The 13,768-nt window shown below is 44.9% G+C and overlaps 1 protein-coding gene across 2 annotated transcripts in view; it reads right to left on the reverse strand.

The window, feature by feature from the left end:
* LOC119445821 (PAX-interacting protein 1-like) overlaps positions 1-13,768 on the reverse strand; it is a 78,647-nt gene that overhangs the window by 46,271 nt on the left and 18,608 nt on the right. Inside the window, exon 7 of one of the 2 annotated variants that reach the window (XM_049663659.1) lies at positions 2,263-2,586. The exons of the other annotated variant lie outside the window; for it this stretch is intronic. Coding sequence (XP_049519616.1) covers positions 2,263-2,586 — 324 coding nt within the window. The remainder of the gene's footprint in view (positions 1-2,262; positions 2,587-13,768) is intronic. 2 annotated transcript variants of the gene reach the window in all.

The raw sequence follows: 13,768 nt of genomic DNA on the forward strand, positions 1-13,768 counted from the left end.
CCTGCGCTTTCCTTGAGAAACGCCACTTGTGCTGAGAGCTCGGACCTTCAAACAACGGACGGCCCAAATGGCTGGTGTCTAATAAATGCCTTTACAACTGTAATAGTACCACTATGTGGCAAGTCCAATGGGTAATATACAGAAGATACATGTCCATGAAAAATATCGCATCAGTTCTTTTCATTTTCAAACGCAATGCAGCTTTTCTTCTTCTAATCAACAAAGTTGTTGCTGCAATCTGTAACACAAGCAAATTGCTTGGAAATAATAAATGTGGCATAGCCACCTGGAGCGAGATTGTGCAAGTATTTCGTCTTCCTAACGTTTGCTTGCCCTCTTGAGATTCGCTTTCGTCACCACACATAAGCGCAACGGAGTGGGAGTGCAGTGCCCGGCAAATCACGAGAGGGCAAGCAAACATTTGGAAAATGAAATGCTTGCACAATCTAGCCCTTGTCTTTTACTCATATGTTGACTCGTTTATTTGGCATGCCAAGCCTCTAGGCTCATCTCCTACTAAAGGCATTATCTATCCAGCTTGGCTTAATTAACATGTACTCCTTGATCATATTGCCAACCCGTGAACTTTAAAACTTGATATGGCGTCTTATGCTGCCTCAAGAGGGTTGGCGCAGGTACCATTACAATTCATTTTTGTATGCACATTACCACCTTTTACCAACGTTAAAGCTCTTTTCGCCAAACAGGATGCGCAACATTCATAAAATCATTAACGAAAGCAAATTCGTGGACTCTACGAAAAATTCAGGAGAGCTGGCAGGTATGCTTGAGAGTGTTGAAAGTGTGTGCATATAGAGAAGCTACAAAATGCAACACCACATAGATATAGTAGTGTTGCAGTGTTTTGGTTTAGGCAGAGGAGGTAGCTATTCCCACGAGCATGAACAAGTGAGCTTGTGAACATAACCAGCAGAGTTACATTATATTTTACTGATATAAGTTTGTTTTTTTTTTTTAATGCAAACAGCTACTTTTGGGTAAGCTCTAAAAAATTTTCTGCTGAAGGCTATCATTCAAAGCAATGCATAAATAACAAGTGGAGAGTCAATGTATGTGTCTGACATTTCTGCTTATACCCTGAACCAGTGTTCCGAAAACAGCAGTTCATAACTTCCCAGAGGTCCTCGAGACAAAATAACTGATAGTTGGATTTTGGTTTGCATTTGAAGCAGCGTGAAAAGAAATTAAACCAAAGGTCTGCTAAGCCTGAGTTACGAAAAGAGCCCACAGAGCAAGAAAACTAAACTTCTGGAGACAAACACCTTAGCCACCTGCAAAAATATTGTTCAGTGCTCCATGCAAGCACTTCTGCAGGGTTCAGAAATTCATGGCAGATCTTGGCTATCTAGATGAACTCTCACTCCTTTGAATTAGAGTGAATGCAGCTATTATGCCGGCTATCCCCTTGACTTGTAGTTACATTAAGGCTTTCGACCCCTGCACTTTCTGCCTTGCCACTGTTGTTAACATAGGCCTTATCATTTGCAGATGACGTATTCCAAGCCTTCACACAAGTGCGTCGCTGCCAACTTCGCCCTGTAGGCCTCCACACTAACTGATCACCAGACTTCGGATGTTAGACACCCTATGAACTTCCTTTAGCAGTTGGGCTTCTCCTTCGCCTTAAAGAAGCATCACTCCATCTATGCTGCAGGGTGAACTAAAGTAATAATTAATAAACAAAGGAATGTCTTGTGTCCTAAATTCCAGACTGCTCACAGCATTCACAATATAAGTGTGCCATGGACGAATGTCTCTTGAAATGTCCACGAACAATGTTTCCATGACAACCTGTGCGAAGATGTATTCTTCAATTTGATTGAAATCAAACCAAGAACAAGAAACCGTATTGATATTAAATCAGACTTCAGACCTCGATTGCCTTCAAATGAAATTGAAGTTGGCTTTCTCATTTTGGCATGCAACGCTGCCTCTCTTATTGATCACAGACAAATGACAAATCAAATACACGAAACGTGAGCATGCGTTTAGTCATTGCAGTCAGAACTTGACTTTTTCACACATGCTCTTGCATTAAAACAAAAACACTTCACATTCAAGAGGGGTCACTGAATGATTTGCAGCAAGTGGGTTAAGGGGTTCCACGACAGCTAAACAGGAACCCTAAAACAACTTGCATCACGGTGCATCCTCAGTTGACAAACATGCAGCTTGTCCAACTTCTGTGAGCGGTCCAAGAGGACATGGGCCCAGCTGCGGCCTTTCCTATCATGCACCAACCCTAATGTGCTGGGCCTGTTGCTGTTCCTCGCTGCCTGGGGTGGGAAGCCGCACGACGCCATGACCCAGGGTGTCAGCAGCCAAGTCTCCGGGCCCTCTGGCGACACCTTGGAGACGCGTGTTAAGCAGGTTGGCCAGTGCTGTCTTGGTCTTGGGTGTGACCTGTGCTGGGTTGGGACCTGCTGCTGCTGCCGCGGCTGCCGCTGCTGCTGCAGCAGCCTGCTGTTGCTGCTGCTGTTGTAGTGTGGCTGCGGCTACTGCAGCCGCTGCTGCTGTGTTTGCAGCAGACCCCACTGGGGGCTGTGGACCACCCACAAAAGGCACCTGACAGAGCAGACATGGCGATGGAAGGGACATAATGTGAGGACTGGGGTCTGACGACGACACAGACGGTGCTGGCCTGAGACACACGTGCAAGGCATAATTGCACTGCATCGACACTGCGTAAGAGGCACTGCACTGACAAGCCATAAACAAGTGCACAGTGCAAGATATTTTCGATTACTCTGTGAGATTCAACGCCTCAAGGCAACAGCTGAGCTGTGATAGACGCCGTATTGGAGGGTTCTGGGACTAACTTTGGTGTCCTGGGGTTCTTCGGACATGCACATAAATGCTTCTACACTCTGCCCCCATCAGAATACAGCCGCCATAGCCAGGAGTCGAATATGTGACCTCACGCTCACTAGTAGAAAGCTGTAACTCCCATGCCATTACAGCAGTTGCACTGCTTCTCTGATGCCGAATTTTCTTGCCCCACAGCTTGTGTATTATATTTATTTTAGAGGCGCCAAAAGAGATGAAATATGAGGCGCTCAGTCAAATGTGGTGACAAATGGGTGCTGGCATTGTGGAAATGCATGGAACTGAACTTTACACAGCATACATTTTTACCACACTGAATGAAGGCCTCAGTGGTGTAATCTCAAACAGCAAACCTTCATGTGATGCCACTGTTTGAGATAAAGACACAACTCTTGTTTTTGCCATCGCCAAGATAAGCACAAGTGGGCAGTGCCTCGCCACATGTGGTAGCAACCACTCAAAATTTCAAGTATGTGTGCAGGGTCGCACTGAAATGCTTTATAGCAAGCCTTCTGCCAAGTGAAAGATCGGACACTCACTTTGTGACAAACAAGTGGTGCTTGAAGTTGTAATACTTTTTAGCATACCTTGAAAGGAAGCAACCATGTCTCTCATCTCCACAATGTATGCGATACTATTCTGCACAGCCTTATGGCAGAGATGTACAACACTTGCTTTGTGGCAGATAGAATGGTGCTTGGAAATTGTCTTGGGTCTCCTATCTATGTAAGTAATATAGCATGAAGAGCACTCGTGAATAAAGACATGATACTGAGGCAACTTGCCCAGCCAGTGCTAACATGTTTTAAAAATGAGACGTGCTGCTTTATCCTGCAAATGAAGCAGCTGGCAGTCTTCCCGCTGACCCATCCGTAAGCCCTGACAGCACAGACAATGTGCTCTAAACCAGCTCCGCATCCTCAACAGAAGCTGCAGTGTCGTCAGCGATTCCTGCTGCTAAGCTATGAGGCTTTGTTAGCGTAATCTTCTCCATGCGTTGGCACTCAAATGTGGATAAAAATAGCTGTTATTTGTGAATCTACAGTGCAGTGACAGTTATCGCCATATTGAGCTCTTATGTGACATTATGTATTTTGTAATTAGTAGTCAGCAATAACCTTTACATTCGTGGTTAAGCTGTCTAAACCTCGGGACGCCACCAAGCTTGCATGCCACCATGGGTCTCCTGCCACTAATTTTGATTACAGACGATGCCTACTACACTATTTTGAGCCAAGGAAGTAAGCAACTTAAGTGAAATGCAAGGCGGGTGAAATGATGTGCTCCATTCTACATGAGGCCTGGATTGTAACCTACACACACACACTTTGCACTGAACAAGTTTGCCTTAACAGTATGTCATAACATCCAACCAATAATTTAGTTGAAAGGCTTCAGATAACCAACTTTGTAAAAAAACACCAAAGCTGTGAAGGGACGTAGCAAAGTATTAAACGGATCACCTTTCGCCGACAAAGTGCATTGTGAAGTGTTGGTGTTCCCGTGCATGGTGTGAATTGTTTGGATACACCATTCATCTTCACCAGGACACATCCAGTCAGACGGAGCCAGTCACCAACCTCCAGTGATACATACACTGCTGCTTTTCCCGCAACATCCCGCGTTCACATGGCTATGAAAAACGAAGTCCTTCGACGCACCATACCAGCATTGATAGCTCCGTTGAGATCAGACCTCCCGTCCAGCCTCTCCCGCTGCGAGGAGGTTGCGTTAAGAAGGATACGAGTGGGTGCTGCATTGACGCCAGCTGCAACCTGTCTATGGGCTCCTTACTGTAGGCCTGCCTTCGGTGCGACCTGCCACTTCTGCCGTCACCCAAGTGCCCTCACAGCTCTACCGCGCCTCTTGTGAAATTGTGCTGGAACACACTCATCAAGAGGCCACTATGGTCTGCACCATAGATCCTTGTTCGATTTCATTATACATAACCAACTACACACATATAAATAACTAGCCGGCACTAAACGTTTTATGGCACAGCGCAAACATTGCAAAAACAAAAACAAAACAAAACAAAAAAACATGCGCACTATAAATGAATGTGAGCTGCCATACCTGAGAGAACTTTGAATTGACTCTGGCCACAGATTTAATATGTGCAACCTTCGTACACAAGGAAAACTGTAGGTCATACAGTTAAACCTCAATATAACGAACTTCATTAGTATAAGAAAATTCTCGATAAAAAATGTTTGAAGATTTTATAACTTCTTGTCCACAGAACACCAGGTATTTTAAATGTATTAGTGATTTTAATATATAACGAAATTTCACTGCCACCTTGAAAGAATACCGAGGCGATGAACGGAAACAGCCGCGGGCACAGGTGGTCTAATGGTTGAATTACATGCTATTGCTTGCACACACTGCGAGTCACAGAGCGGCTGCCGATGCGGAGTAGCGTGTTATAAACATGAGTAGCTATAGTACTAAATGCAGACCCTTTCGCCATCATGTCCCGTATAGAGTCTAGGTACAATAAGATTCTATTGCGCTCCATGCAGTGCGTCTTGCGAGTGCAAGACAAAGCGCGCACTACAGAGGGTGCAAGGTTTTAGGTGAGCCGAGATGGCCGGTGGCTTTATGTGTGCTGTCTTCCTGGACATTTATTGCTAGAGGTCACATAATCCCGAGTTTTGGAGACACAATGAAGCAAGAGACAGACGAAGCATTCGCTCCACTCTGCCTGCACTTTTCATAATGCCAGTGTTGTGGCCAAGAGCGTTTGTGATCATTAGGTGAGATCTGTTCATGTTTTCCTGTAAACATGTGACACCATGCTTATTAATTTCATTAGTAGGCAAATGTTTAGTGCAATTTATATGGCTGATAAAACTACGATCCTTACTTCGTGAAGTTGTCTATTTCGCTGTCGCTATCGATGCTTTGCCTGTCGGCCGAAACTGCTACTATTTTACTCATACAACTGATACTAGAAAGAATGCATAACGGCTAACAAAATTTCGGACGCTGTACCGGATCTTGCTCAATTTCTCAGACATGACAAGTGCGTACAATGCCGTATATTTACAACACATACGACAGCTGTGAACAACAAATTATCACTCGTCGCTTCACTTGCAGACGATTTTAAAGTGAAGCTTTCTTTGTGAAGTCAGATTGGTTTTGATGCTACAGTGGTCGGATTGCGTGGAAAGTGGCCTGGTGACAGCATTGTCCCACTGTGGGCAACACTATCAGCTGCAGTGGCAGAATGTATACAAAAGCTGTGCAGGCTTTACTTTGTACTGCCTATGTGAAGATATCCTTGACATGGCATGAAACCGTATGTTTGGTAGCCGACTCTCAAATTCTTTTTTTGTCATTGAAATTTGTTTTTGCTTTTTCCGATCGCCCAATAATTAGAAAATTCCTACAGCCCCTTCTATGAAAATAGATTGGTTGACGACTGTACTTATTTGCATATAAGGTTGAGTTTCGATATTACAAACTTTCGATATAATGAAGTGCTGATTTTACTGACTTCATTATATCAATGTTTAATTGTATTTACGCACATATGCATGAGAAAAGTATGTCACTACCAATTGTGAAACTTTCTGTTCTTACAGCACCACAGCCTATTGAAACAAGAGTTCTGAGACCAATTAGGACTGTTGACCAAATATATTTTCTTGTGCTGGTTCAGGTACTCCATTCTTTGCATGCAGCGTGTTGTAATAAATAGTGTGCTGTGCTCTTCTGTTCTCTTCCATGACAATGCTATATCCTGGATATCACTGCCGCCAACACCAACGTGTAAAGGTGCTTGCATTCTTCAACAACTGCCAGACTGCCTCCGAACACCTGCATACTTCCACTACGTATGAGCCAGCCATCATAGGCAATGAATGCCTGTGTTCAGAACACTGCATCTTGGTTTCTAAACACATAAGACCTGGCATAAAAACATAACAGTGCTGTCCAAGCTTCCATTGACCTGTAGCCTTCATTAGGCAAGCTCAAATGGGCCACGAGGGATATGAATTTCATGACGAACCTGATGCTTAGTCGACAAACGATCAACTGCAGAAACAACCAAAGAGGAAATCAATACTATGCCTGTTTGCATTGCACTGATACCGTGCTGTTCATAGGTGAAGCAGTCCTCAGGACTTGGTGCCTGTGCTAAGGTTGCGTGGTATAAAAAGAAAGTGATGTTCGCACATGAAATGTCAATGGAATGTTTCAATTGGTTATGCCTGGGTATTTTTCAGACAATGCAGAAGCAAAGCCTTGCTGCCCGACGTGTGTGATGTGGACGGAAAGGACAGCGGGACAAGCTGTAGTGTGCCAATGAGTGAATTTCATGGTGCCAGCACCTAAGTTGGCGAGCTTTCTGGAAACAGATCATAAACTGCCGAGACAAATCAAGAGGAGACTGACATGCCTTTATGCACTGTGTCGATACGACGTGGAGAAAGCGAAACGTATGCTGTGCAGCCGTGGCTGACAGGGCTTGGGTAAAGCAAAGTGCAGCCCATGGATGAATAATTTCTGAAATAATTATTTGTGAAATGGTGAACTTACACAAGAATTCACTGTGGAATTAACTCAAGATTTCACTATAATAAAATTTTGATGTAACTAAGTAAAGTACCTAATTGTATGGTGATAGCAGTTACATGTACACTCAACGCACAGGTTGCGCTGTCACCACCACCGTGCTGTCATGGTATCAATGGCACATGTGCGGCCTCCGCCTGGCGAGTTCGAAGGCCTCCGGAAGCGCGCAGTGCATTCGACTGCGATAATCGACGAAGCTAAGTGGAAGCACCCTAATGATCAGTTCAATTGACTCTGCAGCCAAGCCACAGGGCAGCGTGCTGCCTTCTGCTGCTGGAATGAGCATTGTGCGCACAAACACTAGTGTTGCTGTTGCGCAGCTGTCTTCATACCACACTAACGTACATACACTGACACGAGTGCAATGGACAGCCCACTTCAAGCTACAAACGCTGGTACTTTTCCTTCGTCTCATCTGGGGGCACCATAAGGTGCAACGCCGATGGCAACGCTCATCACGCCAGCGTCGCGAGCCAGCTAATAGCTGCTGGGTTGCTGTTTCTGCCATGCAGCGCAAGTTGTCTAGCTTGCTGTGTCGTGCCAACATGTCACCCCCATGTGTTGAATTGAACTGAATTCTGATGTTTGACATGTCAAAACCCCGACTGATTATGAGGCACACTGTAGTGGTGGACTCCGGATTAATTTTGACCAGCTTGCGATCTTCAACGTGCACCCCCGTGTGTTCTTGAAACACCGCAAGAGGAGCTTCAGCACAACGCTAATTCTTGTGGGAATCCTTGTGTCTCAAGGCGACTGCCTGCACAGTTGGGCGAGTGGACATGTGCCAGCAGATTGAGGAGAGAGGGAAACCCCCCTCACGTGGGCTGGGCACGAGATAGCGCCACCGGGCGAGCTGCGCGAGTTCTAGTCGAGTTCGCACTAGTCTCTTTGGTCTCCAGCAAGCGCTGTGTGTGCAAGTGTACGCCGCCGCTCCGGTTTTCCAGCACCTGGTTAGCCAACCACGTTTCTGCCAGACACTGCGACTACCCATATCCCAGCTCGTAAGTCATAAACCCCTCTTTATACAGCGAAGCTGTTTAAGCCAGCCGTAATTTGTGGTCCGTGGTTCGTGTCAAGAAACTTCCGCGCCGCAGCCATATCAACCAGGAGGAAGAGGAGGAGACCGCGTGCATGCGCACGCGGTCTCCTCGCCAGCTCCCTTCCTGCCCAACCCCTGCCTCTCTTCTCTCCGTGGCACGCTGAGCCAGAAGAAGAAGAAAAAAAGAAGCTGTCCAATTGATATCGAGCGGCTAGCTTCCAACGCGTTCGGCGTCGGCAAGCAACAGTGTTCTTGGCACTATGCCAACCTTGGTTAGCCAGCCTGCGTTTGTGGCATGCCAGGAACGCTGTCGCTCGTAGGCGCCAACGCGTCCAGCGCTAGTCACGTGAAATGTCGCGAAAGGGAAGGTACCTCCAAAAATGATCGCTCGAGAATACATTCCTACCTGCGTAGTTAAGTTAAACCAAGTTAAGACCTAGCAGCAACTAAGTTAATACCTAGCCGTAGCAGCCAGTAAGAATTGAGGATACAGTTTCGCTCTGCCTAAGCTTTGCATGACCAAGCGAAAACTTGCCCGTTTTTTAGCATACCCTCAAGGAATCGCCAAGTGATTTAAACTATAGCTAGCTGACCAGCTCAAAGTGCTAGTTGCAAGCGTAATAAATGCTTTCCGAGTGTACATGTGGTTGTCTGTTCCCTCGGGCTTGAATCAGACCGCAGTGAATGGGCAGGCATGACGCAAGCCTGCCCATCAACTTCAGTCTGATTGCCATGGGCAGGCATGAGCCAACTGCGGTGCGCGATGTGCCGAGACATAGCGCTGTTAGCACCCCCTTACCTCTACAACCTTGCCATCGCTATCAAATGCTTCTGCTTAACCTTTTTTTATGACTGTTATACAGTAGACTTCTATTAATTAGACTCTGGTTAAATGAACTTTTCAGTAAAAATTTGGCCCCGCCAAAGGTCCTGGCCGGCGGACATAAATTTATACGGTACCAAACTGGGGCCAAGGATGGCAACATGACAAGTTCTCCCATAGTGCGAGGATGACGCGCCATTTGCAGTCAAATTACGGTAGCACATTCAAAGGATAAGTTATTTTACATGTTAAGCTTGCGGAAGCAAATTGCATAACGGAGAATTGCTTACATCGCATGACGAACTAGTGAAGTGGTTAGTCTAGGCAAGAATTATTATAGTATTTACTCATTCTAACAGACGCCTTTTTTCTCAAGCAATTTTACGAGAAAATTGCTTGGCCGTCACCCAGTGCAATCCGATACAAAACCAAAACCACATTCATAGCCAGCCCAGCCAGTGTCATCGCCATCCCAAGATGGCAACCAAGGATGTCGACAAGACAAGTTCTCGCATAGTATGAGGACGACGTGCTGGTTTCAGTCCAATTACGACAGCACATTCAAACAATTAGTTATTTTACATGCTAAGCTCATGGGAGCAAGTTGCATCACGGAGAATTGCATTCGTCACACGACGAACTAGCGAAGTGTTTAGTCTAGGCATGGCTACCAAGTACCATTTGCGATTGTTGTGGAGTCATATGATAAATGCAGATTATGAAATGCTGCTATGGACCGTACGGAGGAAGACATGTTGTGGTTCTTCATAAACTGCGATAAAGTGCTGAGAGTCATGACAATGGAAATTAAGTAAATAAATTTTCATTTTGTGGAGGTAACGTTCTTTGGTTTTGTGTTTTTCTAATTGCCAAAATCAGAGGCATGCTACGTTTTCCTTGCTAAAAAGTTGGCTTTACATTCTATTTCTACTTTGCCTAGGAGCTCTAATGCCATTTTGACATTAGTTTTCTACTTCGAACCTATAAAAAGTGGGCGTGTGATCAATTCAGGCATGTTCTAGAATAGTCAAATCCTGCTAAACGAATCAGCAGTCTATTTTGGTTTTCTTTCTGACTCTCGCTTAATTCGACCCACTGGATAATACTACCAATTTTGTCGGTCCCGTCAGGGTCGAATTAATGGAAGCAGACTGTATCGAGGTTTAACTATATTGTTCAATATAATCATTTAGTACAATGTCACACAGACTTCACGTGCCTTCTTACACCAAGTAGCATGTTTCAAGGGCGGAGCCAATGCTATGACACCCCGTCGAAATAGGTGTCTGCCAGGGAGGAAACACGTTGGAGGAACCTGCCTTAAAGAGAAGAGTGTTGCAAAAAGGACTCAATTATGTTTTAAAGACCCTTATTACTATAAGGTGTTACAATTAGGGATGTGCAAATACCAAATACCAATAGATTTTGAATAGAATATCATATACAGTTGAACCCACTAATAACGATATTCAAATGCCAAGTCCTATTGTTATAACCAATAACTGTTATAACCGGTTGCACGAAAGAAGCAGAGGGGACAAACATTCCAACATTTTATTTAAACAGAAAGGAGCACAGTCAAACCAACTTATACCACTACCAGTTTTAACAATACTCGAATGTAACAATGAGCAGTTGCCCCACCGTGAACTTTTGTGAGTGTTCTATGGTAAAATAAACTGCTTGCCATAATGTCCCTATGCTGTGTTGTTGGCTATAACAATTATATCTGGCTACTCGGTGTCTGCGCGAAAAAAGGAAAAGAATTCGAAATCCAGGAAAAGAAAGAAAGAAAGAAAAAAAAGAAAAATGTGTGCCGCTTTGTCACCTCCACCTCGTGCTGTGCACCCCACATCGCACGCCCTTTAGTTGCCCCTCTCCAGTCTTCCTTCCTCCCCTCCGACGTCAGTGAGAGGGTAGAAGGGAGACGCCGGCGTTGCGATAGGACGAAGGCATGATGGCATGCCATGTGGGATGCGCGGCACAGAGGGTGTGGCAAAGGTGCTCGCATTTCCCCCAAGCCCGAGGATTTTGCGTTCTCATTCCTTTTGGAGCGCACGCCCCCGTAGCCTCATTTAATTGTTATAATTGACAACGTGGCATGGTAGCATTGTAGTAAGCAGTTTATTTTGCCATAGAACACATACAAAATTTGACTGTGCATCGGCTGCTCATTGTTATATCCGATATATTGAAACCGGTATCATTATAAGTGGGTTCGGCTGTACAATCAAATCTTGATAATAACTTGAAGAGGCCCGAAATTTTTTTCTAATTAAATAGAGAAGGCCATAAATGAAGCTCAATACGGTTTTTGCAATCGGAGATGGGAGCAGCAGCCGGCAGCGTGGTTGCACTACCGGTTCGGAGGGGCCACCACATTAGTTGGCGCGCTGCTGTGAGCATGGTCAGTGGCAGTGTATGTTCGAATGAACCGTCGTAAACGCTTACGTGTTTCAATTACAGGCATTTTCGCACATTGAAATTAACATTTTGACAAGACCACAGTGGCTGTTCGAATTAAGTGGGTTTGAATCAATGACATTCTACTGTACAATCAAGAAAAAAAAAAGAAGAGCTGAATATCGAATCAAGTATCAATATAAAAAAAGTTTAATGTTTACGCTTATAAATTTTGTGCAAGAAAACCAGCTCCAGCACATGCTCAGGAGCCTGCTCTTATTGTATAGCAAGAATGTCACTAGGTATCAGCAAGCTTGGTACCTAGAAACTGAGAAGTACAGTACGGTGAACTCTTATTGAAGGGAATACTAAATTAGCATGCCCCTATTGATTACAGCTTAATGTTTACATGAAATCCTGAAAGATACATATAGTTTTATCAACAGATTGCCTATTCAATTAATAAAGTATTTTTTTCCCCTCTAAAGCTGATGAAATAGTAAATTTGCATTGTCTCGAATACCAATTAGGTTTTTGGAAAAACAGTGGGCCACAGTGTGCTTCATGGCAATCTACTGGTTTAGGAAGTTTTGCTTTCCAGATTTCCTCCCCAAAACAGAAAGGTTTTCCTATTTTTATTACAGGCAAATTTTGTGTGTAAGCGCATTAAAGGTTGGTCTGCACGACAAACATCATGTGACTCGACATACTTGCTCTGCACATAGTTTTTGTTGGTGCAGTGTGGGTCGGCCGTGGTTGGTGCCAACACTAATAGAGCTTCACTCTAGGGCTAAGCATCTACTACTACCTGCTGACAGATTCTGAAATCAGGAGGGCAACAGCAAGCTTGCCCGATGCACGCTGCTCTGCCCACATCCACTCCATGATCCGTGCAACTACATCTGCAGCCGAACAGTCGGCACACTGGTCAAATAACATTCTTATGCTTGCTGTGTCAACTGACGAGCGTCTACGAAGGGTGTCTGAAACGAGAGGCCGGCACTATGCAATATGTTGCAAAGGTGGTGGTTTGTTGGCTGTGCAAGTATCATGCAGCCTGTGCGACTAGATCTGCGTCGACTTGGCCCCCGAGACCCAGCAAAGTAACGCTGATTAGGCCAAACAGTCTAGGCAGTGTGGCCTTTACAGAAACTCTCCACTGGCTGGCGTAGAGGCGGGCAGCAAACTGTCACGAGAAGCTTGCTGCTACAGTCTGTTTGTACGAAGTGTTCATGAAATAAGCTCCAGGCATTTCGAATTATTCTAAATAGATGGTGCGTGACCTGCAAACAAGCAAAGCAGTTTTTACATGGACAGTCAACTCATAGTTACATGTCTACATAAGATACTAAAATTGACGTTCACAGATGACATAGCCAGTGTGACAGGATTTATTCACCGAATGCAGCAAGCTTAGTAATGCATAGCGCTGAACACTCCTTGCCAAGTGCAAGCCCACCTGCAGGCAAGCATTTCCTTTATTTTAAGTACCAAGTGACAGTACTGATGTTTGGGCTCTCTTAATCCTAACACCGTGCATGACAAGACACACTGAGCTCCAAATGCGTGCCAGCACTCATGAACCCAGTAGTCAAAGCCACACCACCAAGAAACAGTCCAGCACATTGGTGCCAAGGAAACTGTTGTGCAAAATCTATCCTGTGGACATCTAAGCTTCTGTCCTGCTGCAGTCAGAATGTTTAAATGACAGTATAAATTCCAGATCTTTTGAATTTGTCAAGTTGTTACGAGAGCTTTCAGTTTACAGTTCTTGGCTTCGATTATCGGCAATTCGGTTTGTGGAAACACGTGTTGGCTGGACTTGTCCCGGCACCTCAGCAGTGCAAAGCGTGAAACCGAAGAGAAGACCAACACTTTGACCACTCATGGTCCTCGTCGAAAGTGTAGGGCCATCAGAACTCACCAAGCAAGATGTCCCCTCTGTTAGTCTAGGTTCCAATCATATGAACACTGCTTACTGTCCAGATGGCAAGTTCCCATACTGAAAAGTTGCAAGTACACTGAAAAAGTTTGGTTTCCATGGAGTTGTGCATAATTTCACCCAT

This window comes from Dermacentor silvarum, chromosome 3 (genome assembly GCF_013339745.2).
Source record: "Dermacentor silvarum isolate Dsil-2018 chromosome 3, BIME_Dsil_1.4, whole genome shotgun sequence".
Taxonomy (NCBI): domain Eukaryota; kingdom Metazoa; phylum Arthropoda; class Arachnida; order Ixodida; family Ixodidae; genus Dermacentor; species Dermacentor silvarum.